Source organism: Macrobrachium rosenbergii, chromosome 54 (genome assembly GCF_040412425.1).
Source record: "Macrobrachium rosenbergii isolate ZJJX-2024 chromosome 54, ASM4041242v1, whole genome shotgun sequence".
NCBI classification, from domain to species: Eukaryota; Metazoa; Arthropoda; class Malacostraca; order Decapoda; family Palaemonidae; genus Macrobrachium; species Macrobrachium rosenbergii.
The window spans coordinates 17,729,460-17,751,217 of record NC_089794.1 but is presented as its reverse complement, the minus strand read 5'-3'; the positions used below and the strand labels follow the sequence as shown (position 1 = coordinate 17,751,217).

Here is a 21,758-nt window from a genome sequence, read left to right as displayed (position 1 = left end):
AGCCCATCTTTGCTCTTTCCTGGCTAATGGGGTCACGTCCAATCAAAATCAGAACTGATTTATACCCCTTTTTTCCTCTCACCTCTTCTCTCAAGATTTGGTAAAGAGGCCTTTTCATCCTTGGCCCAGAAAACCACGTAAGATTTAATATCTAAAACAGCAAGAAAAGTCCTACCAACGACTTCCATCGCTAAAAAGAGTAAGGCTGAGGCTCCTGTGTTTCAGGTATCTCAGCTCTTTCGTGGTCGGCCCTCCAATAGAGGTTCCTCTAGGGCGGGTAGATGAATGGCAACGAGAAGAGGCTCTACACAGGGAAGAAAGAGGACCTGCCTTTCTTCTCCTGCAGACTGCGGTAGGAGCTAGACTGTCCAGCCTGAGGAGGCCCCCTATAGTAACAAGACAATTAGACTTTTTTGCCAAATGCAACAACAGAACAAAGGCAAAGGCTTTATAGCAACAAGTGTCTATGATGTTGCAAAAGGAGACCAGACAGAGAGTTCAAGATCCGAATTCCCCAGGATTCTACATTCGGTTGTTCCTGATCCCCAAATGCTTGGGGGGTTAGAGACCGGTGCTAGACGTGATTGCACTCAACTTTTCTGTGCAATAAACAAAGGTCGCTATGGAAACGACAAAATCGGTTCTAGCAGCTGTCGGACAGCATGACTGGATGGCCTCACTGGACCTCCAGGATGCGTATTTTTACATCCCCATGCACCCGAACTCCAAGAATTTTCTGAAGTTCGTCCACGGGAAAGGTTTTCCAGTTTCGGTCTCTTTGTTTCAGCCTAAGCAGACGGGGATGACGTCTGGCTCTGGAGTCTAGACCTCTCAAGAGCAAGTTACCCAATATTGCGGGACGTCATGATAAAACTTCATAGACTCCAGGTTGTAGCCACTGGAGCAGCCCGGAGCTCTTCCCTTCCAGCCCCAAGGGTAGCTCTCCTACTAAGAACAAACGTAGACAGTCCTGTTCAGTCAGGATACCAGGCTGCAAGAGCGTGGCGGACTCTGTGCTGCCTTTCGTACATCCTCCCTCTTCCTCCTTAGGATTGGTACTGTCTGCTGAACCCTCTCCCACGATCCATTATTGACGATGAGGAGGAAATAATTGCCGAGTTGAGGCTTCCCAACCTGTCCCCAACAGCGGAAGCCCCGCATATAGCTTTACTACAAAATATGCAGCAGACTTTGTCTTCCCTGGTACAAGCGTGACAACCAGGCAAAGAGAAGAAGGATAATAGACGTCCAACTAAAGCTTCTAGACGTCCAGAAGTTTAAGACGCAGAACGTAGTGAATGAAACTCTAGACGCTGGATGCAGTGGCGTCAAGCATCTAGGAGTGAAACACCATGACGACAAGCGTCAATGAACCCAAGACGTCAAGCGTCAAGGCATTGGACGTCAGGACGTCAGGCTTCAAGATATTGGAAGCCAAGACGTGGAGGTAGCTCAGGACGCAAGATGCACTGACATCAAGCGTCTAACAAAGATTTTCACAAGGATGATTGCCAATGTAGCAAGTTTTTTCTTCACTCGAGAAACATCAGAATCTCCTTCTACTTAGACGACTGGCTCCTCAGAGCTCCTTCCCCCACACTCTGCCTGGAGGATCTTCAGACCACGATTTAGGTATAGAAGGAATTAGGTCTACTGATAAACAGATAGAAATCTCAGCTGATCCCATTCCAAAAGTTTCTATACCTTAGGATGAAGATTCAGAGTCAGGATTTTCGGGCTTTTCCGTCTATTGCAAGGACGGACAAGCCTTAAGAAAATTTCAGGACTTTATAGACAGACATGCTCGGCGAAGGAGTGGATGAGTCTGCTGGGGACCCTTTCCTCGCTGGAACGGTTTGTCTCCTTTGGGAGGTTAATTCTATGCCCGTTACAGTTTCATCTAAATCAGAACTGGGACAAGGAAATAGAACTGGAGACCAAGTGCATCCCCATTTCGGAACCAATAAGGCCGTATTTACAGTGGTGGAACGACCCGTCAAGCTCCAGGAGGTCCCTTCTCTATATTAGAGGAACCCAGACCTAGTGTTGTTATCCACGCGCCGGACTCAGTATGGGGAGCAACACTAGGGAAATAACAAGTCTCGGGCTCCTGGACCAGAGAGCAGGAGAAGTTAAACATCAATTAGAAGGAACTAACTGCAATCCTTCTAGCTCGCAGGGAGTTCGAACACAGTGGGGAACAGAGAGGTGCAGGTCAACACCGACAACATGGCAGCGTTGGCCTACATCAGCAAATAAAGGGGCACTCACTCCAGGTCTCTATACGAGACAACAAGAGAACCTCTTCTCTGGGCAAAAGAGAAGAATGTCAAACTAGTAACCCGCTTTATCCAAGGGGAGAAAAAATGTGAGGGCGAACATTCTGAGCAGGAAATCAAGTCCTCTCAACAGAATGGACGCTACATCAGGACGTGTGCAGTAGCATGTGGCGACTTTGGGGACGTCCTTGCATAGATCTCTTCGCCACAGCGCAAATGAAGAGGCTGGAAAATTACTGCTCTCCCGTACCAGATCCCGGGGCTATATACATAGACGCGTTCCTGGTGGACTGGTCCAACTTGGACGTGTATGCATTTCCCTCTTTCAAGATAATACACAGGGTACTGCAAAAAATTTGTTTCACACGAGGGTACCAGATTGATCATTGTGGCCCTTTACTGGCCGATAAAAGATTGTTTCACAGAGGTTCTGGAATGGATAGTGGACATCCCGAGGAGCCTACCTCAGAGAGTAGGTCTACTCAAACAACCTCACTTGGAAAGATATCACCAAAACCCCCAAGCGCTACAAGTAACTGCCTTCAGGCTATCAAAAAACTTACAAGAGCTGCAGGTTTTTTCGAAAGAGGCGGTTGGTGCTATAGAAAGAGTAAGGAGGTCATCCACCATGAGGGTATACAAATCCAAGTGGGAGATATTTAGAGGATGGTACAAGAGCAACCATGTGTCCTCTTCCAGTACCTCTGTAACTCAAATTGTGGACTTCCTTCTACACCGTAAGAGGAAGCTTAATGTTTTCCTACCTCTACCATTAAGGGCTATAGGAGCATGATGGCAGCAGTTTTTAGACATAAAAACTTGAACCTATAAAACAATAAGAATCTCCAGGACCTACTCAGATTCTTTGAAACTGCTAAGGAGAGAGTACAGAACTCACCAGCATGGAACCTAGACGTGGTCCTGAAGTTCCTCATGGGGAGTAAGCTCGATCCCTTACAGAGAACATTTTTAAGAGGACCTCACCATGAAAACTCTTTTCTTGTTCAGTTTGGCCACAGCGAAAAGAGTTAGTGAGATACATGCTCTCAGCGAGAATATGGACTTTAGACAAGACAAGGCAATCTGCTCACTGCAACTAGGATTCCTTGCAAAAAATGAATACTCATCACAACCCTGACTCAGAACGTTCGAGATTCCGAATCTAACGGACATTACAGGGGAGAAGAGAGAGAAAGTCCTATTCCAGGTAAGGGCTCTAAGGCACTACCCAGACAGGACAAAGGACTTTAGAAGGAATTCAGAAGGGCTTTGGTGCTCAGTCAAAAAGCTCTCTGTACAGGTGTCGAAGAATGCTCTGTCTTATTTTATCAGGCAGTTGATAAAAGAAGCTCATATGAAAGGTAGCGAGTTGGACATAAGATTCTGAAAGTAAAGACGCACGAGTTCAGGGCAGTTGCAACCTCTGTAGCACTTAAACAGAACAGGTCCCGGCAGAGTATCTTGGACACGACCTTCTGGAGAAACAAGTCAGTATTTACCTCTCACTGTCTAAAACGAGTCCAAACATTATACGAAGACTGCTATACGCTGGGTCCGTTTATAGCATCTACTAGTGGGAGAGGGTAATACCCCTACAATCCCATAAACCAATACCCTTTTTTCTTACTTTGGGATAGAGAATTTTTTTATGGTTGTTTGTGAAGACTGGACGCAGTCTTCCGCATTCATTGGTTTGAAAGTTCCTTGGAAGCGCCTGGAACTAGGGTATTGAGAGGAGGTCTAGTCACATAGAGGTTATACACCGGTTGACAGCCCCTAGAGATTTTTCAGCCCCCTGGGTGGATCGCTGGATCTCTTAAGGAATGCAGACATAAAGAGGGCGAGTTCATTGAAGTCAGCCTCCTTAATCCAATTCCATAAAACAATACCTTTTGTTCTTGCCTTGGAATGGTTGAAATTTTATGGTTGTTTGTGAAGATTGGGCGCAGTCTTCCACAATCATTGGGATGAAAGTTCCTTGGTAGCGCCCGGAACAAGGGTATTGAGAGGAGGTCTAGTCACATAGAGGTTATACACGGTTGACAGCCCCTAGAGATTTTTCAGCCCCTGGGTGGATCGCTGGATCTCTTAAGGAATGCAGACATAATGAGAAATATTGAAGTCAGCTTCCTTAACAGGTAGGAACCTAGAGTTGTTTTGCAACTTTAATTATAATTCCAACGATGTTAGCTGTCTCTGACCCTCCACCAAAGGTGTCAATCAGCTATATATATATAACTACCAGGGAAGTTAGATGTTTAAAAATTTTATTTTCATAATAAAATAAATTTTTGAACATACTTACCTGGTAGTTATATATAATTATATTCCCACCCTCCTCCCCTCTAGAGACTAGGGGCATGGAAGATCTGAGGAATAGTTGGAATGGTTCCAGGTACCTGGGTAGATGGCGCACAGGTGGTTCACCTGACTACCGATCGGCGATTGCCGCGAGTTTTTGAAATTCTGCCGTGACGTCAGGGACTTAAGCTATATATATAACTACCAGGTAAGTATGTTCAAAAATTTATTTTATTATGAAAATAACACGTTTATTTCTCATTCCAACTGGAGTTTTGTCTTAAGTTCCACTTTCAGATCGCTGTACTGTATCTTTTATTTTCAGGATCTCTTCATCCTGTTGTCCATCCATCCCAACTCCCTTGTTTCACCCTCTTGAGCACTGAACGGCTGAAAATGCCCTAGTGCTGGGCTTGATGGCTTAGATTTAATAAAATAAAGCCAGTTCAACTTTGACGAACCTTTAGAAGTTCAAAATTTTGCTTTGTAGTCCAGCTAATAAAAAATTTTTCTTGTGCATCTCATAGGCTATGGACAGAGCCCATCGTATTGGTCAAAAGAAACAAGTCAAAGTCTTCCGTTTTATTCAAGAAAATTCCATGGAAGTAAAGTTGGTGGAACGTGCAGAAGTCAAGTTGCGTCTTGATAAGATGGTTATTCAGCAAGGTAAAACATTTTTTATCTGTATACTGTGTTTTTGTGAGTAGGTATCCTTGATTGCTTGAATACTGCTTTCACTTGGCACAAGATACATATGCTAAATGGAGTTTTAGGGCTTATAAATAATTTAGTTATAGTTGTCCCAGGATCATGACATTATTTAATTGCCCGCAAGTAACATACAGTTTGCTAATTTTTCTTTGCAGGTCGTTTAATAGATAATAAGACCAATACCCTGGCAAAGGATGAAATGCTGGCCATGATCAGGCATGGTGCCAATGAAGTATTTAAAGGGAAAGATGATGAGTTTACTGATGAGGACATAGATTCTATCATTGGTAGAGGAGAGATCAAGGTACTTTAATGTGGTTTACACATCTGATATAAGAATACCTTTTAATTTGATATTCCAGTAAATTGTTACTGTACTGTGCTACCACGTTTTATTACAGTGGTACTTCTTGTTCCACTAGAATTATACTGACCTGAAATGTTTCTTATTAATTATTTTTTCTTACAGACAGAAGAACTGAACAAGAAGCTTGAAAGCCTTGGAGAATCCTCCCTGAGGCAGTTCACTCTCGACGTTCCGACTAATTCCGTGTATCAATTTGAAGGTGAAGATTACAGGTGAGTATTCAGCGTGCATAGAGAAAATTGGGACTTGAAGTTTATTTCTTCTTGAATTATTTTTTTGTGTATATATTTTTTTTGAAGGAGGTGAACTTCATAATTTTTTAACTGTTGTGGAGAATGTACTTCTACTGTGCTTGGGAAAAAAAATCCCTCGAAGATAATAGAAAGATTCTAAAAAACAATCTCCAGAGTATAATGGCAAGCATTTTATTAACTAGAGATGTTCCAGGAATTAAGAAAAGCACAGGCATTAACTTGAATATTATTTCAGAAATAAGCAGAAGGCAATTGTTGGAATGTGGATCGAGCCCCCGAAGAGAGAGAGAAAAGCCAACTATGCTGTTGACGCCTATTTCAGAGAGGCCCTTAGGGTCTCTGAACCAAAGGCCCCCAAGGTTTGTAAATTGCCATTTAACTGTCATTGCGTCATCATCATCACCACCTTGACAGTAGTCCCTTGGGTAATGTAATTAGCGTGATTTGTTAAAATGAGTCAACACAAAAGTGAACAGGCCTGAAAGGCCATTTGCTTGGAAAGCAAGATCTCACAGAATAGAATGCCCACGCAACAAATAAGAATTTTGAGAAAATGAGAAAAGTGTCTCCAGTAGCGATTATCAAGCCCTAGAATATTATCAGCTTTGTGAATTGCATCATCAAGGGACCTACTGTGTATCATAGTCATATGTTTTTATTTATTTCTCTGCAGTTGTTTTATATTTTTCATATATATTTCATAGTGCTAGGATATGCCATATTGAATTGAAAAACTAGTTCGATTCAGAACATTGCACAAAGGATCCGTAATAGATTATTTTCACTTTTAGAGTCAATGGTTATATTGCATTAGCAAAATGCCAATTTTGCATGCAGTCACAATTTTGTCATAAACATATTATTTGTCCTCAAGTTTGTATGGGCCCAACATTGCTCTCCAGGTCCCATTCTTTAGATTGTTGTTCCTTGAACATATATCTTTTAATTTGTGATCTTTAACACCAGTGTCTATGTATTTTCTAGTTTGTTTCTCATTTCATTTTTGTTGGGAAAAATTTTTACCAAGGATTTTTCTCCTCAATTTGGGAGGAGGGTATCCTCGCAGTTGCATTAGAGGATGGAAATTGACACTATATACTTTAGTTAAGACTGGTGTCTTGTTAGATTAGTTACTTCCCAGATCATTCAGTTAAATTCAAGTTTTGTGTAGAGGTAGTGTGACATTTTTCCTTTAATTTTTATAAACTGGCCACAAAATCTTCCAATAGCAGTCAGTATGTTATCTTTATTGGTACCAGACTGAGGTTACCAATGTTCAGTAAGGCTGCATCACACAAGAATAAACTTATCCCTCCTCAGTTTTGCCATCAGCGTTGGCTACTTGGTGGGAGGGACATCAGCAAGATTCTACAAGAGCTGTAAGAAAAAATTGTACCATGTTCATTCTGCAGCCTTTTGCTTATAAACAAAAACACACTTACAGTCATTGCTTTACCAATATCAGTTGTTACAAGATGCTATTTGTCTCATCATGTATCTTCCCAGCAACCAGTTAGGACTTAGGAGTGCTTGTTTTTTCTTCTTTTGGGCCTGTATTCTTATTATGATTTAAACCAGACCACCTGGCTTGTAGGTCAGGGCCAAAAAGATGTTAGGGATCAAATTAAATAGGTTAGAGAAGAGGACTTCTGATGGGAGGACCAAACTAAATGGATGAAGAGTTTTATACCCATCAAGTACCTTGTCAGCTTGATTTAGCAGAGATGTCGAGATGTTATTGGGGCTTCTTGTCTTCAGAAAAGGTAATTGATTGCCAACTCTGAAGAGTGCTAATACTTATGGATCTGCTCCAGTCTTCTGCTATGGTCTGTATTTTTGGTTGCTGTCACAGTTAACTTTTCTTGGGAGCTCTATAACAGCAAAATATAGGAATAGGAATGGCTATGCAGGATCAGAGACCTGAAGATCTTCAATGACAGGAGGAGGCCGGATTGATATCTGAGAAGTAAACCTCCTCCTGCAAGCCCACAAAGCACACATTGAGAGCACTTTTGGCTTGATGGGCATCTGAACATGAGTAACTTCATAGTAGTAGCTGGTATTAGCAACATGGAGGTTTGACATCAGCTGGCTTCTTCACTGGGGTTGTAGGAACCAGTCACAACTCTGGCAATAATGACTGTCTTTTTTGTACTAGAAGGAACTGGATGAAAACAAAGACTGCAGTGACCTCTTCTTTGCCAAGGGCATGGCCACCTCATAGAAAGGGAGCTGGTCATCTGATTTTCCATCTCATGTACCCGCTTTCAGTGACAGATAGTCAGATGAAGAATCACTCCCTCACCTCAGTGAAAGTTGAAGATCAAGTGCTGCTCTAAAGCTTTCTCCAGTATGTTGAGTATGCATCAGGTGTTGAAATCGGCAATATTTTATTGCTGCCATTCGTAATGTGAGAACTAACATTTCATGGTTACTGTCTTACAAGTGGCATGCATCTTGGTACACTCATCATGCTTATCACTTTTGAGATTGATGGGCAAGATCTTGTCCTGTCTTGCCCCTGGGATGGTGCTAGCTACTGCTAGAGTCTTAGCATAAAGATTAATAAAGCTGGCACTCTCCTTGATTGACAGCATGACCTCTAACAGGAAAACAAAGTTCAGGCATGTGTATCTTTAAGGATTCTTTGGAGAGATTAGGAATAAACCTCCGCCTGCAAAGTGACTGGTGTAAAGATATCATGAGATGGTGATTGTAAGTGGCTTGAGCCAAGAAGCCAGAATTATTTAAAGCTGTGACATGGCATGGCTACAAGCATAGGTATTGTGATGTTTAGAGAAGTGATCACAGTCAGTAAGGCAACCATCAGAGATATCTTGAGTTCCATTCTGTCTTCCTTTCTTCCGTCTTGCTGTCCAATCACTCCAACTCCCTATTTGCAGTCTTGAGCACTCGATGACTAAAAATGCCCCAGTGCTTGGCTTTATAGCCAGATTTTCATAAATCAAATTAAATTAGTCATACCTTTGACAATCACAGAAGTGGTAGTCCCTGACAGGGTAGCAGTCATTGCAGGAGGAGGCATAGCAGTGGTAATTATAAAATGCTGGAAACACAGACTGGAACAAAGCAAGCTAAGTTTTGTAGGTACTGCACTTCAAAAATTAATTATGCGTTGATAGCTGCACTGTATGAAGCCATCGATTTTTAAAGAAAGCAGTACTACTATCCATTTCTCAAGTATCTTTCAAACTAATTATTTGATCGAAATAGTACTTTGACACAGTGTACAAGACACCTCCCAGTAATTTTTGGTAATATAGTGCACTGTCAAATGAAGAATTCACCTTTTTTTTTTATTCATGAGAGAAAGTGAAACACTTAGAAATAAAGGATGGAATAGCAATCCTGCTGGGTAACAGTAAAAGCAAAGCTGTTTCAAAATTGCATCTTCACAAAAAGTTTGGAAAAGAGACAGACAGCTGAGGATGCTAATGAAACATGCATGTTGAAACTACCTGGCTGGTAACACAGACTTGTGAATCCTGGGAACGTTATTAGCACAGACATTGGCCTAAATGCATGAATGATGGGATTTTGAGATAACAGATATACTGGGGAGAGTTTGGTTGTGATACAGTTTAGTCAAAAGTATTTCCTATCTTTGAAGTATATTCCTATTGCATAATTAATGCATGTTCTGCTGGTGATATATTGCTGTTGTGTTTTCTATTTTGTGTTTCTCTCTCTCTCTCTCTCTCTCTCTCTCTCTCTCTCTCTCTCTCTCTCTCTCTCTCTCTCTCTCTCTCTCTCTCTCTCTCTCTCTCTCTCTCTCTTGCTGGCACATGCAAATATGTCTATTTACTAGATGCTATTGTTATGTATTGTCACATCTAAAATAATATTTTGAATACTCTGTACCAGATTAGTGTAATTTGACACGATCATCATGTGCTAAAATTTGCAGGGAAATATGTGTTATTATTTAAAGTTGAAGAAGTGCACTGTAAACCTATGACATAGATATATGGTAGGGTGTGAGCATCTAAACACAGAATTAATGTGTCAATGTTTATTGTAGAGCATTGGTGGCTGGAATTTTGTTTTTATAAGTGCTACCCTTTCTCTGTTGGATCTCAGCAGTCCTAAGAATTGATTTACATTGTCCCAATTTCTCTTTCATGTGTTAGATTATCTCTTCCAAATTGTAATAGTACATAAATTTCCTCTTCAGCCCAATTGGAGAGGTGTAAGTAGGCCTGTTGTTTCAGTGGCTAGAGTTTTATTTGACATTTTTAATTAGATGCATGCGTTCCATAACCACTAACATGCCTAGGTGGCGTGCAGGAGCATACGCTGTCACCTAACCCTCCATTTTTATTTCAAGTTGTTCATAATTGCATAATGCTGAGACCCTTTTCAATAGAGAGTAGCCCCTTATGATATGTAGATGTGCTCTTATGAATAGTCAGGTTTTATATAGATGGTCAGGGCCTTCATGCAGTTTATGAGGGGAAATTCCTTCAGAATTTTTTACAGAGTAAGTGTGTACTTAGAGAAGATAATGTTGGAATTATAAATATATATTATTGGATGACTACGTACATTACATTTGCCAGTGTGGATGATCAGTACAGTATTGGACTACTTGCTGTGCTACACTGGCCTTTTGTTTTTTCTTTTGAGGAGTGTTTTCTTCTTGACTGCATTGTCAGAATAAGAAGCTGGAGACAAACAGGCCTCATTCATACTAGACATGAAGAACATAAGTCTGGTTTTTCAGATATTTTGACATACCAGTTCACAAAGCCAGATCCAAGTTGCCTACAGGTTTCCAGACTTAAGTCTGATACAAGAAAATGAACATTGGTTTTCTTATTGTCTCCATCTGAACCATGATTCTCCTTCAGTGAAGTTTGATATTTTTACTATTAGTTTGATATAGTTGTTTGACAGGAGAAGCTTTTATTTTCATCAATTACCTCATATGCTTCTAATATCACTTGTGGCTCGTTGCATTGCACAGCATTGTATATCGCACGGTGTTGTATTTTATTGTAAGAAATTTTTTAATTTGTTTTAGACCTGTTTAAAGTGATTTTAAATCTGCTGCATAAAAATGGAAAAGTTTATGGGAGTAAAACATGGATAGGTATCACAATAGCATTTATTTTAAATTTTTTTGTAATGAATGTGTTTTGTCTCATGGCACAGTCTGTCCAGACACTACCTTTTTTTCAGCAATTTTGTCTCATTTTTCATCACATTACTTATAAGATTAGGTTTTAGAATGCGCCTTTGTATTGAAATCAGTTGTACAATTTTACCTATTAGGTGTATAGTTGTTCCACATTCAAGTTACCAGTTTCTTCCTGTAAAGTCAACTCAGGAATATGTGCTTTTTGTCATAATCTGCTTTCAGTGACATTTATTGTTTTTGAGGGCTGCGCCGATTAGCGTAGAATGCCCTTCAGCAATTCAGGTTTTGAGATGAGCAGGAAACACTTGGATTTCCTTGAACGGTTGTCATTTGTCTAGTCTTTGTTGTTGCTGCAAATTGTAAATTCAAAGTTTAACGTCAAAGGAGAATCCACATTTGGTTTTGATAGAAATGAAAGGAAAATATAAACAGTGTTATAGGTTGTTACTTATTTCTGGAGATTACAAAAGACAAATCAGCATTGTAGTCTCGCTGTGATAATAAATTACTCTCGTTATCTCACGTGGCATGAACCAAAGACCCCTACATGATTTGCACTAAATGTTGGAGTGCCTTAAATTAATGGTAGTTTCAGGTACAGTATTAGTTTCAATCCTCTTTCATACTAAAGTCCTAAAATTAAGACAGGAAGCTTCTGTAAAGGCTGGAAGAAGTAATATCCTTTTTCCTTTATGTCATCGTCTTGACTGGTACGTCATATGTACAGTATGTCAGTGTTTTATCATTTTTGCTTCATTCAATAAGACACGGTTTGCAGTTGACGTTTATCGGTGTTTTCTTTTTAAAGGTTTTGATTGTGGTTTTGTATCCTGTGTGCATCATACTTTTTCCACTAGTTTTGATTTTCTTTGACTAATATAAATAAGTAGATTGTTGGAATGGTATTGAGTGGAACTGTTTCAACATTTAAAACTACCAGGTACTTAATCAATGGTAACATGAGACAAACTCGAAATTGTAGCATATAGTATGCTTTTGTACGTGGTGCCAATACCCAGTGTTTTGTCTTTCAGAGTGAGTTTTTTTTTTAAGCTTTATTTTCCATGCATGCTCTGATATTTAGATGTGAAACTTGAGGGATTTAATTTGGTTAATATGTAAATATTTGATTTTTTATTGATGCAGAATTCTGGTTTAAAGTTTATATCAGGGCAACAATTAACAGAAGTACTCAGGTTTATGTGAGGTTTATACCTTTTACTCAGAAATATTGATTATAATATGCTGTTATATTGTTATTCATAAATTTCTAGCAAGAATCATTAATGTGAGTGTATGTTTTCCTTGCAGGCGCCTCGTCCTCCTAAACAGCCTGTCGTTCAAGACTTTCAGTTCTTCCCTCCAAGGCTTTTTGAGCTCTTGGATAAAGAAATCTACTATTACAGAAAAACTGTTAGCTACAAGGTACGTGTCCTTTCCACTCATTTCTTTAAATGATGCAAAAGTAACGTAATGTTAAGCTTTTTGTTGTTAATAGATATTACAGCATCTTATTGTCTCCAGTTTATTATCTGGGGGCTTACAGCTATCAACTTTAGTGTCTGGTCCAGTATATGTCTGTTGAAGGCTGAAGATTTAAAAAATATACAGTATATGTGTTACACCTACAGATTCAACATTTCTTTAGAAATGCTACGTAACGTGTTTTGCGGTCTATCTCAGAAGCGTGGTAACTCGCAACCCGCTCTCCCCTCTCTCGCTCCCGCACTCAACCTGCACAGCTCTCTCTCTCTCTCTCTCTCTCTCTCTCTCTCTCTCTCTCTCTCTCTCTCTCTCTCTCTCTCTCCAACACCATCCTCAAAATGGATACTCTAAGGAAACACAATCTTTCCTACATAAATAGATTTATTATCAAACAAACCCAACAAATAATGAATTAACAAAGAAAAGATTAAAATGCATAGTAAATGAATTATCAAGTCAAAACAATCTAATTCAAGATTTAACCTTACTCTGGCTAAAAGCCTTTACACTCAAAACTCCCACACATTCCAACTTAGACATTATACGTCTAGTCTTAAAGTCAACCACATTGAAACAACCACTAACTGCAAAGATTGCAGTGTTCTTCCTCTATCACCACAGCAACCCCACAGACATCTGTCGAAAATCAAACAAATAGTAATCTCCCACAAATACAGTATACAAGCATATGACATAATAATGGAAATCTAAAATGTATGGTTAACCAATGTCAAATCAGAACACAACAAAATAGAATATTAAAGTGACATAAATGACTATGTCCAATTCTCCCCACAAATTCATAAGTGTATTGGATGTTGTAAATTCACGAGTTCACAGTCCACACAGAAAAAAAAGAGAAGTCTGGATTTACCTTAACTGCCGGTTTCTAAGAGATTGGAACACACAAAGCCACGTCTGGACGATATCGCTCTCGCTTAGTTAATACTCAATCAGACCTAACTTTTGGGCACAATTAGACACAATCTCCATTTTTCTAACGCACGAACTTACGTACTTGCATACCAACTCGGTCGGTTGCCTCACATATCAGCGTCAATATTGTGTGTTCATCGAGCCAAAACAGCTGAAGCAATTGAACTATCTGCTGACTGCAGTGATTTTGCAACTGTGCGACCGTCCTACTTCCACTTTGTAGCACCTCTTTCGCTTCATCACACTATGACTGAATATGCACAGTAAATTTAAAATGAAACACATTTCCTTATATATATGTATATGTATTTATTTGGATGAGATACATTTTATTTGTGTACCCAGGGATTAAGGTGATACTGTACATATTGTTAAAAGCTTCAAATGAGACTTTGCTAGTGTTTGGGACATTTTGTTCCACACACATCTTGTTCCTTTTCCTGTTAGTCTAGCAGTACTTGTTAGTTTAAATTAGTGAGCAGTTTGGATTTCACGAAATTGCATCAGGAAATATCATGCTAGGCCATTGTCTGAAAATTTCTTATTGTTCTTGAAGTGACACTTGCACTTTGCTTCAATAAGCCTTCCCTGGCATAGTGAGATGCTGTTGGTAATTTAGAATAGGGCAAAAAATGTTTACTGTAGTATTACAAAAATAATCAAGTGAAATATTTCCTCCTTAATGGTATTACCTGATGAGCACCACATTCTTTGGAAGCTTGAATTTCAAGTCAATGGCCCCCATGGGCTTGTTCCATATGTATAGGCCTCATCTTGAGAAAAGTAATAATAATAATTATCTGTGTAATTTTGTGTATGATATGATTTTTAGATGCTGCACTTGGTCATGTGTTAGGATTGAGTCTCTTTCATTTTTGTCTGTGAATGAGAGAAGCTACCATGCTATTACTGTTATTTATTTCCTTTCAGGTACCCAAAAATCCTGAGTACATGGCTGACGCGGGTCGTATTCAGAAGGAAGAGCAAAGGAAAATCGATGAAGCTGAGCCTGTGACAGAAGAAGAAATGGAGGAGCGAGACAACCTTCTCACCCAGGGGTTCCTTAACTGGAGTAAGAGAGATTTTAACCAGTTTATCAAAGCCAATGAAAAGTATGGTCGCGATGACATTGAAAATATTGCAAAGGTAAGTTTCATCTGTCTAGAGTATTCCCACAGTGGGGTAGTGCCATCAGTGCACCTCACGTGGTGCACTGTAGGCATTACTAATGTTCTTTGCAGAGCCTTTTTGGCTCCTAGCTGCAACCCTTTCATTCCTTTGACTGTACCTCTGTTCATATTCTCGTTCTTCCACCTTACTTTCCATTCTCTCCTAACAATTGCTTCGACATTATTCCCAGCGCTGAGTTGACCTCAGAGGTCCCTGCGCTTGGCCCTCGGTCTAAATTGTGTATTCCAATTCCATGTCAAGAGTACAGTTTTCAACTTTTTTGCATGTAGTAGCAATTCAGTGTTAACTTTTTATTTTTGTGCAGCAAGTATTCATAAAATTTCAGAAAATATATGTCTGTTCAGGGAGTAAAACAATGAAATCTGAACAGGTACTCTAATAAAAATTTGTTAACTACTTACAAGTGGATATATGAGAATTCCCTAAAAAATATATATATAAAAGAAATGCATATGTTATATGCAGTCAGTTTCCTTGTAAATTTTTAAACAAGATATGTTTTGACAAGTAGAATAACGATGTTTGAAATGCCATTGGGCTTCAGGAAGTAGAGGGCAAAACACCTGAAGAGGTGATGGAATACTCTGCTGTGTTCTGGGAGCGATGCTCAGAGCTGCAAGACTGCGACCGCATCTTGGCACAGATAGAGAGAGGAGAGGCAAAGATCCAGCGAAGAGCTTCCATCAAGAAAGCTTTGGATGCTAAGGTAGAGTGAAAGGAATTTTTTTTAATGTTGTTTATATCTTTTTGGAAATTTGTGTGTTGTAGTCATAGTTTTTTTTAATGTTAACTTAGAAGCTACATGCATATTACAGTTATAAAATTCACAACTGTCTCATACTCTGGTACTGTGTTAGATAACCGAACTTTATACCATTTGGCAGTGATTGTCAGATGTGTATTTTTGGTGTTCAAAGTGAGGTCTCACGGTGATTATTGTTTCTTGCAGATGGCTAGATATAGAGCACCTTTCCATCAGTTGAGAATATCTTACGGCACCAACAAAGGAAAGAACTATACTGAGGAAGAGGACCGGTTCCTGGTCTGTATGCTGCACAAGCTAGGTTTCGACAAAGAAAATGTATATGAAGAGCTAAGGGCAGCTGTTAGGTAAGATTCCTTTTTTCAGTGCGTGTTTTTGTGCTGATGTATATTTTGTAGTAGATTGTATCGTCTTTTCGTATAGGGTCTTCACTTTTTTGGTTTTAGCCTCTTGGGAACACTTGATAGCACTGCAAGGTTTGTGCTTTTGTGTTTTGACTGAATTTAACCCTTTTACTTTGATGTTGACTACAGTCACATTAGAGATTGTACCACGGCACCACAGTCATCAACTTGATCCCCTCCCAAACACAAAAAGCACTAGGCTTATTTCCCATTGCCGACAGTGTCTTTGGTCACAACCTACTTGTATCTGTTGATGATTTTATGCACTACTGAATGTAAACACAACTGTGCAAGTTTTAACTTACCTTTCACAGATCTTGTTAAGTTTTTCTTATTTGGGCAATATGTAAATTTTAATGTGATGCATAATTTTATTTTATGACAGCAGTATGATGTTCATGTATTGACTTACATACTTTTGGATTAGCATATCCCCAACAATTAAACATTCTCTACCAAGAATGATTGGTTATTTACATTCAGGCTTCTTTTTAAATATGTGAAGTTGATAGTATGGTAAATTGTGAAGTTTTATGATATTTATATACATAGTTTATCGTTGTAAAGAATTGTATGTTGTATGATTAGTATAATTCTAAAAATAAAAAAAAGTGTTGTTTACCAAGAGCTAAGGTTTACATTTATCATCTGATGAGAAGGCTTGAAAACAAGGATTTTTTTAGTATGGTAAGTTTCAGGTATGATGCACAGTTGTGTTTAATGGCAACAGTATTCATATTTTTCACATGTTACTTGCTATAGGGTTGGCATAATTCTCAACAAGGAAGTGTTTTTGATGTGACAAGGGTTTCCTTACATTCATCAGCCTTTCAGTTTTCCCTTTGCTCAACAGTAGCTTCACTAACAATATGAAATGTTTTGTATAGCAAGTATTTGTAAAGTAAAAGGAAAATGGTAATTGATAAGCCTTTTGTTCTTGTAGAATATAATGAATGGACAATTTCATCTGTTGTTTTTAACGTGTGTGTGTGTGTGTGTGTATGAGAATGTTTAGTTTATACTTTTTATAATTGATTTTTGTATATTTTAACGATAGTATAGATCATTATGTACATGTATTTTTGCATATCATGCCTACTAAACTTTTTATTTTTATGCATTTTTGGTCAATACTGCAGGTATACAGATGACTGCAAAGCTCCAAAAAGTATGCCATGTGGTTATTGATGGAAACAATGCAAATAATTGCATAGACAAAATCAAAACCCACAAATTTCAAGGGATAACTATACTTATTTTCTTTTAATTCTCGCTTAACATCTTTTAGCAGGAGGCAAAGAAATGTAAAGTTCATAGAGCTTGTAATGTTAATAATTTTACTTTACTGTCCTATTAATTGCGTTGTTTTTCCCCATAGGTCAGCCCCTCAGTTCAGATTTGATTGGTTCATCAAAAGCAGAACTGCTTTGGAACTCCAGCGTCGCTGCAACACATTGATTACATTGATTGAGAGAGAAAACCAAGAGCTGGAAGAGAAGGAACGAGCTGAAAGAAAGAAGGGAAGGCCCAAGGGTGGGCTATATGTAAAATCTGGAAAGCGGGCTGCCGGCTCTCAAGATGGCCGTGGTAGAAGAAAGAAGAAAGTAGAGTAGTAATGCGTATTCTTTCATAATGTTAAATCTGTTACTGTAAGCGATCTAGAACTAAATTTACTTGGATGTGGACCAAAAAAGTATTTCCCAGTTTAGCGGAATGACGTTTATAAGGACTGATTCTTACTGGAAAGGAAACTTTGTTTACTGGTTCATTTACACAGCCTTTGCAGAACGGTGCACTCCAGAATAAGGACTTCTTTTGTAACTTGTAGAATTACAGTTCTCCAGTTGTGAGTTTTAATATTAAGAAGATTGTAATGGTACTCTGGTGTCATGAATCACGTATTTATTTATCATTAGAATCTTAATAAGCAGTTATCCCTCATCATGTGTGTATGAGAAGTTTGGCAGGTTTACTTATAGTTTCAAGACTGATCTGCTCAGTTATTCTGTATTGTAATCTATTTTTTCATTCTGTTCTAAAAACGAATTATTTAATTTCTGAATTGTCGTATTCAGGTAATTGGGGATTGAAGATTTTACAATCTTCATTTCAATTGTCAATAAATTTTGTCTCAGAAATTACAGCAGGTTTTTAGTATATGCAAAAAGTCTTTGCTGCAACATGTAGTTTGTAAATGGTAATATCTTACAAATGAGAAATTTCAAGAGGTGCTACTGGAAAATAGTCTCTGGAGGTGGTTTGGAAATATGGTAAGAATAGTTGAGAACACAATACACACACTGCAAAGTATCAGTATTTGAGAATAGTAAGATATCCAGAAATATCAACAGTAAGGTATTTCAGGCAGAAGTGCACGAGACAGGCGAGGAGAAATAACACTTCTCACTTTTGATCCCATATAGTGGAAAATCAGATTGGTAAATAATAAAAAGATGATGTTTTTGTTGCTTAAATACTGAGATGCAGGGTGATGAGATGGCACCAAAGTTTTTATCTTAATGCAGCTACAAAGTTGAAAAGAAGGTTTGTATAGGCTAAAAGTTTGTTCACAGATAATGAAGGAAAACTGTAATGAAACAATGACACTCAAGTTACAGATTGTTGCCAGCGTTATTTTGCTCTCATCCAAGATGCTAATCCCTTCCAGACAGTGATAATGTAAAGATATGTAGTCCATTTTTTAAAATGCTCTCTCTCTCTCTCTCTCTCTCTCTCTCTCTCTCTCTCTCTCTCTCTCTCTCTCTCTCTCTCTCTCTCTCTCTCTCTCTCTCTCTCTCTCTCTCTCTCTCTCTCAAACAATGTTAGAGTAACATTCCGTAGTTACTTCACACTGTAGTGAACTTAGTTGATTTTCAAGTTTTCGGTTTATTGGAATAAGAATAATCTTGAAAATTATACATTTTGAGTAGTATGAAAACTCTTGTGTTAGGTTAGCAATAAAGGATGTGCACAATTGAGTAGCTACAGTTGACCATTATTTTATTCTTTTAATGTATGTGAACTAAATGTCAAGTCTTTTTTTAAATAAATAGAAAGCCTAAACTGTGTTTGGGATGACCACTTTTGGAACCTTGACTACTGACCTTTGGAGAATCCAGTGCGACAAATGTTTTATATTCGTAAGTAAATTATTTCTTAATATACTAAGAGTAATTAACTATACTGTAGTTAGTTACATATATGTGTATATGCATATAATAATGTAAGCATATCTGAGGGAGGAAAGAAAGGGCAACATGTCTAATGAAGAAAGCAAAATGGTCAAGAAGGTACAATCTTTTAATTTATTGAAGTATGTAGTCATACATATCTGTATAACAGTAGCAGAGCAAATAATTTTTTATGAAGCATACAGATGGCGACTTACAAACGTTCAACCTTCCCACTGCAATAAGTTGGAACAACATACAACAGTTCAGTTCCCCATAAAACTAAACATTGTTGCATAATGGTATTTGCAATGTTTGAGTTTATTCACAAGATTTTTAGGCTACCATGGTGGAAATCCATCATGAAACAGTTAATACAAAAGTGACATATAAAAACCCTTGCCTTCCATAGGAACATTAGCTATACAAAGAATTGTGAGCAGGTAATGCTTAGAGCATACTATGTTAGTTGGAATACCCTTAGTGTAGGGTACACTATACCTAGTATGTAACGTCAAATTTCTCTTTGCTTCATAATTGAAAACAGTCATGAATTACACTCTTTCTTGATTAACTAGTGAATAATAGACTCCATATGGAGGACTTAAGCTAACTTGGTTTTTACTATAGCAGTATCATATATCATCACTGGAAATTTGCCATTGGATATCCAAAAAATAAAATTGGTTGTCTAATTACTGCTTTAAGAGTAACTTTACCACTGGTGAGGATCTTCAATATTCATGTGTAATAAGGTCTTCAAACCCAGGGTATGAACAAGTAAGGTTTTGTAATGTTTTACGTTTGCATTTTTACTAAAAGTATTAATTCCATGTCATCTAGTCTTGACACTATTTGCTTTTAATTGCTTTATATGAAATTTACAAACTAGTATTCATTATTAGTGCAAGGAAATGTTTGTTAACATATAAATCCTGTACTCCATAGCTACAAACTTTAGCAGTGCTCCATGCATTGTCAGAGTGTTTTGAAATTATATTAACTATATTATGATGCAGTAATTTAGAACTCCAAACTTTTTTTTTTTCATCTGCCATTGTCATTTTTTTTTTTTTACCTTCAGTTTCATGCCCCAATAAAATTAAGGTGTTGCCTGCCTTCTGGCAAAGAGCAGAATATTAAAAAAGTTCCCCAGTTTCTTAGTGTCCATATCGATACTGGGGAAAGGAAAGCTCTGTATTCCAGAGGGAGAAAAATCTGGTCAGCAATCACAGAACTAGAACCTAGGAAGTCAGTCTGCACTAGATGCTTAGTGAGTTTTCCTGCTGAAGGTCCAGTGAGAAGGCTGTGTCATAGGTTGTTCCTCCAAAATTGTCATCCCATAACCTGATTTAGATATGGATACATACACAAAAAGAGGGCTTAACAGAAGAAGAAAAAACTTGAATGCAGTGCTTGAGATACAGCAAATAATTCGAGTAATTCTGGAACCCGGTGGAAGTTGAGCTTTCTTAGAGCTAACGATTTATCCCTTATCCCATATCAGAGAAGCACCCAGCATAGTGGAGGGATGTAGAACCCTTGGGGAGCTAATCCGTAGTGGAGGTTGGGGGGAGATACTGCCGTCAGTGCACCGTAGGCATTACTAAAGGTTCGTTGCAGTGTCTTCGTCCTCTAGCCACAACCCCTTTCATTCGTTTTACTGTACCTCAAGATCTTTCTTCCATCTTGCTATCTACCCTCTCCTAACAATTATTTCATAGTGCAACTGCGATGTTTTCCTCCTGTTACACCTTTCAAACCTACCTACCCTCAATTAATTTTCCAGTGCTGAATGACCTCATAGGTTCCAGTATTTGGCCTTTGGCCTAAACTCTATATCCCATTCCATTCCTCGGGGAGCCAATACCCAAAACATGGTTCTAGCCAGTGTACCCAAGACATGGTTGCCCAAATAAGTGCCATTGGTTTGGGATACGAACATAACGGACTCTCCAAAAGCCAGTTAACATTTCGGGACAATTTAATGTCAACTTAATACAGCTTAGTGGACTATAGATAAAAAATTGAATAGACGTAAAAATAATGGTAAAACTGAAGGCTACCACCGTGGCAGTCTGGTTGTTATCATCAGTTTACGAGCAAAATTGGCGCCTTGCTTAGTATCAGCCACTTGGGGATGAACTTAAAACCATAAACAAAAGATTGTAAATTTCATAAACACAAACAAAAGGCGTAAAATAAACAAGCAAAAGGCGGTAAATACCACGGACGCCGACTTGCTGGGAACCAGGCAGCGCTAGTAGTCTCCAGTTTTACCGAAATAATGCTGAGATCTTATCTCATGGTACCGTCAACTGCCTGGTCGGTAATGAGCGTTAAAATTTATTGAAAGAAATCGTGTATACCTTGTGGGAGATTTAAGGTTAGTTATCCACTAAACTTCCAAGTTTTCTTCTAAGTATGTTTAAACAAATGACAGAAAATGAAATATTTTGTTATTTTTGATCCATAACTATTATATAAATTTTGCGTAAATCAATAATTGTATTTCAGATAATCTATTTACAAAGTTATGTAAATTATTTTATGACTAACATGCTATATAATGATATTTGGTCTGTACGAATGTAGACTGACATCAACTTGGCTTCAATCTCAGTTGACACGAAATTATCCTCAAAGACATTTCAACAGGACTACATCGTAGCAAGAGCTTCCATTAGCCTAATCTGACCTTTATCTAGACCACCGTGCCCAGACAAGTCCAGGGGG

The 21,758-nt window shown here is 38.4% G+C and overlaps 1 protein-coding gene across 2 annotated transcripts in view; it reads left to right on the top strand.

Moving 5' to 3' along the window:
- Iswi (Imitation SWI) overlaps nt 1-18,915 on the top strand; it is a 40,807-nt gene extending 21,892 nt beyond the window's left edge. For both annotated transcript variants that reach the window (XM_067097513.1, XM_067097511.1), the window contains 9 exons: nt 5,108-5,246; nt 5,447-5,595; nt 5,761-5,870; nt 6,148-6,271; nt 12,385-12,498; nt 14,425-14,640; nt 15,230-15,391; nt 15,635-15,795; nt 17,231-18,915. In XM_067097513.1, the coding sequence (XP_066953614.1) occupies nt 5,108-5,246; nt 5,447-5,595; nt 5,761-5,870; nt 6,148-6,271; nt 12,385-12,498; nt 14,425-14,640; nt 15,230-15,391; nt 15,635-15,795; nt 17,231-17,465 (1,410 nt within the window). In that variant the 3' untranslated portion in view covers nt 17,466-18,915. The remainder of the gene's footprint in view (nt 1-5,107; nt 5,247-5,446; nt 5,596-5,760; nt 5,871-6,147; nt 6,272-12,384; nt 12,499-14,424; nt 14,641-15,229; nt 15,392-15,634; nt 15,796-17,230) is intronic.
- Nucleotides 18,916-21,758: the final 2,843 nt, after the last annotated feature.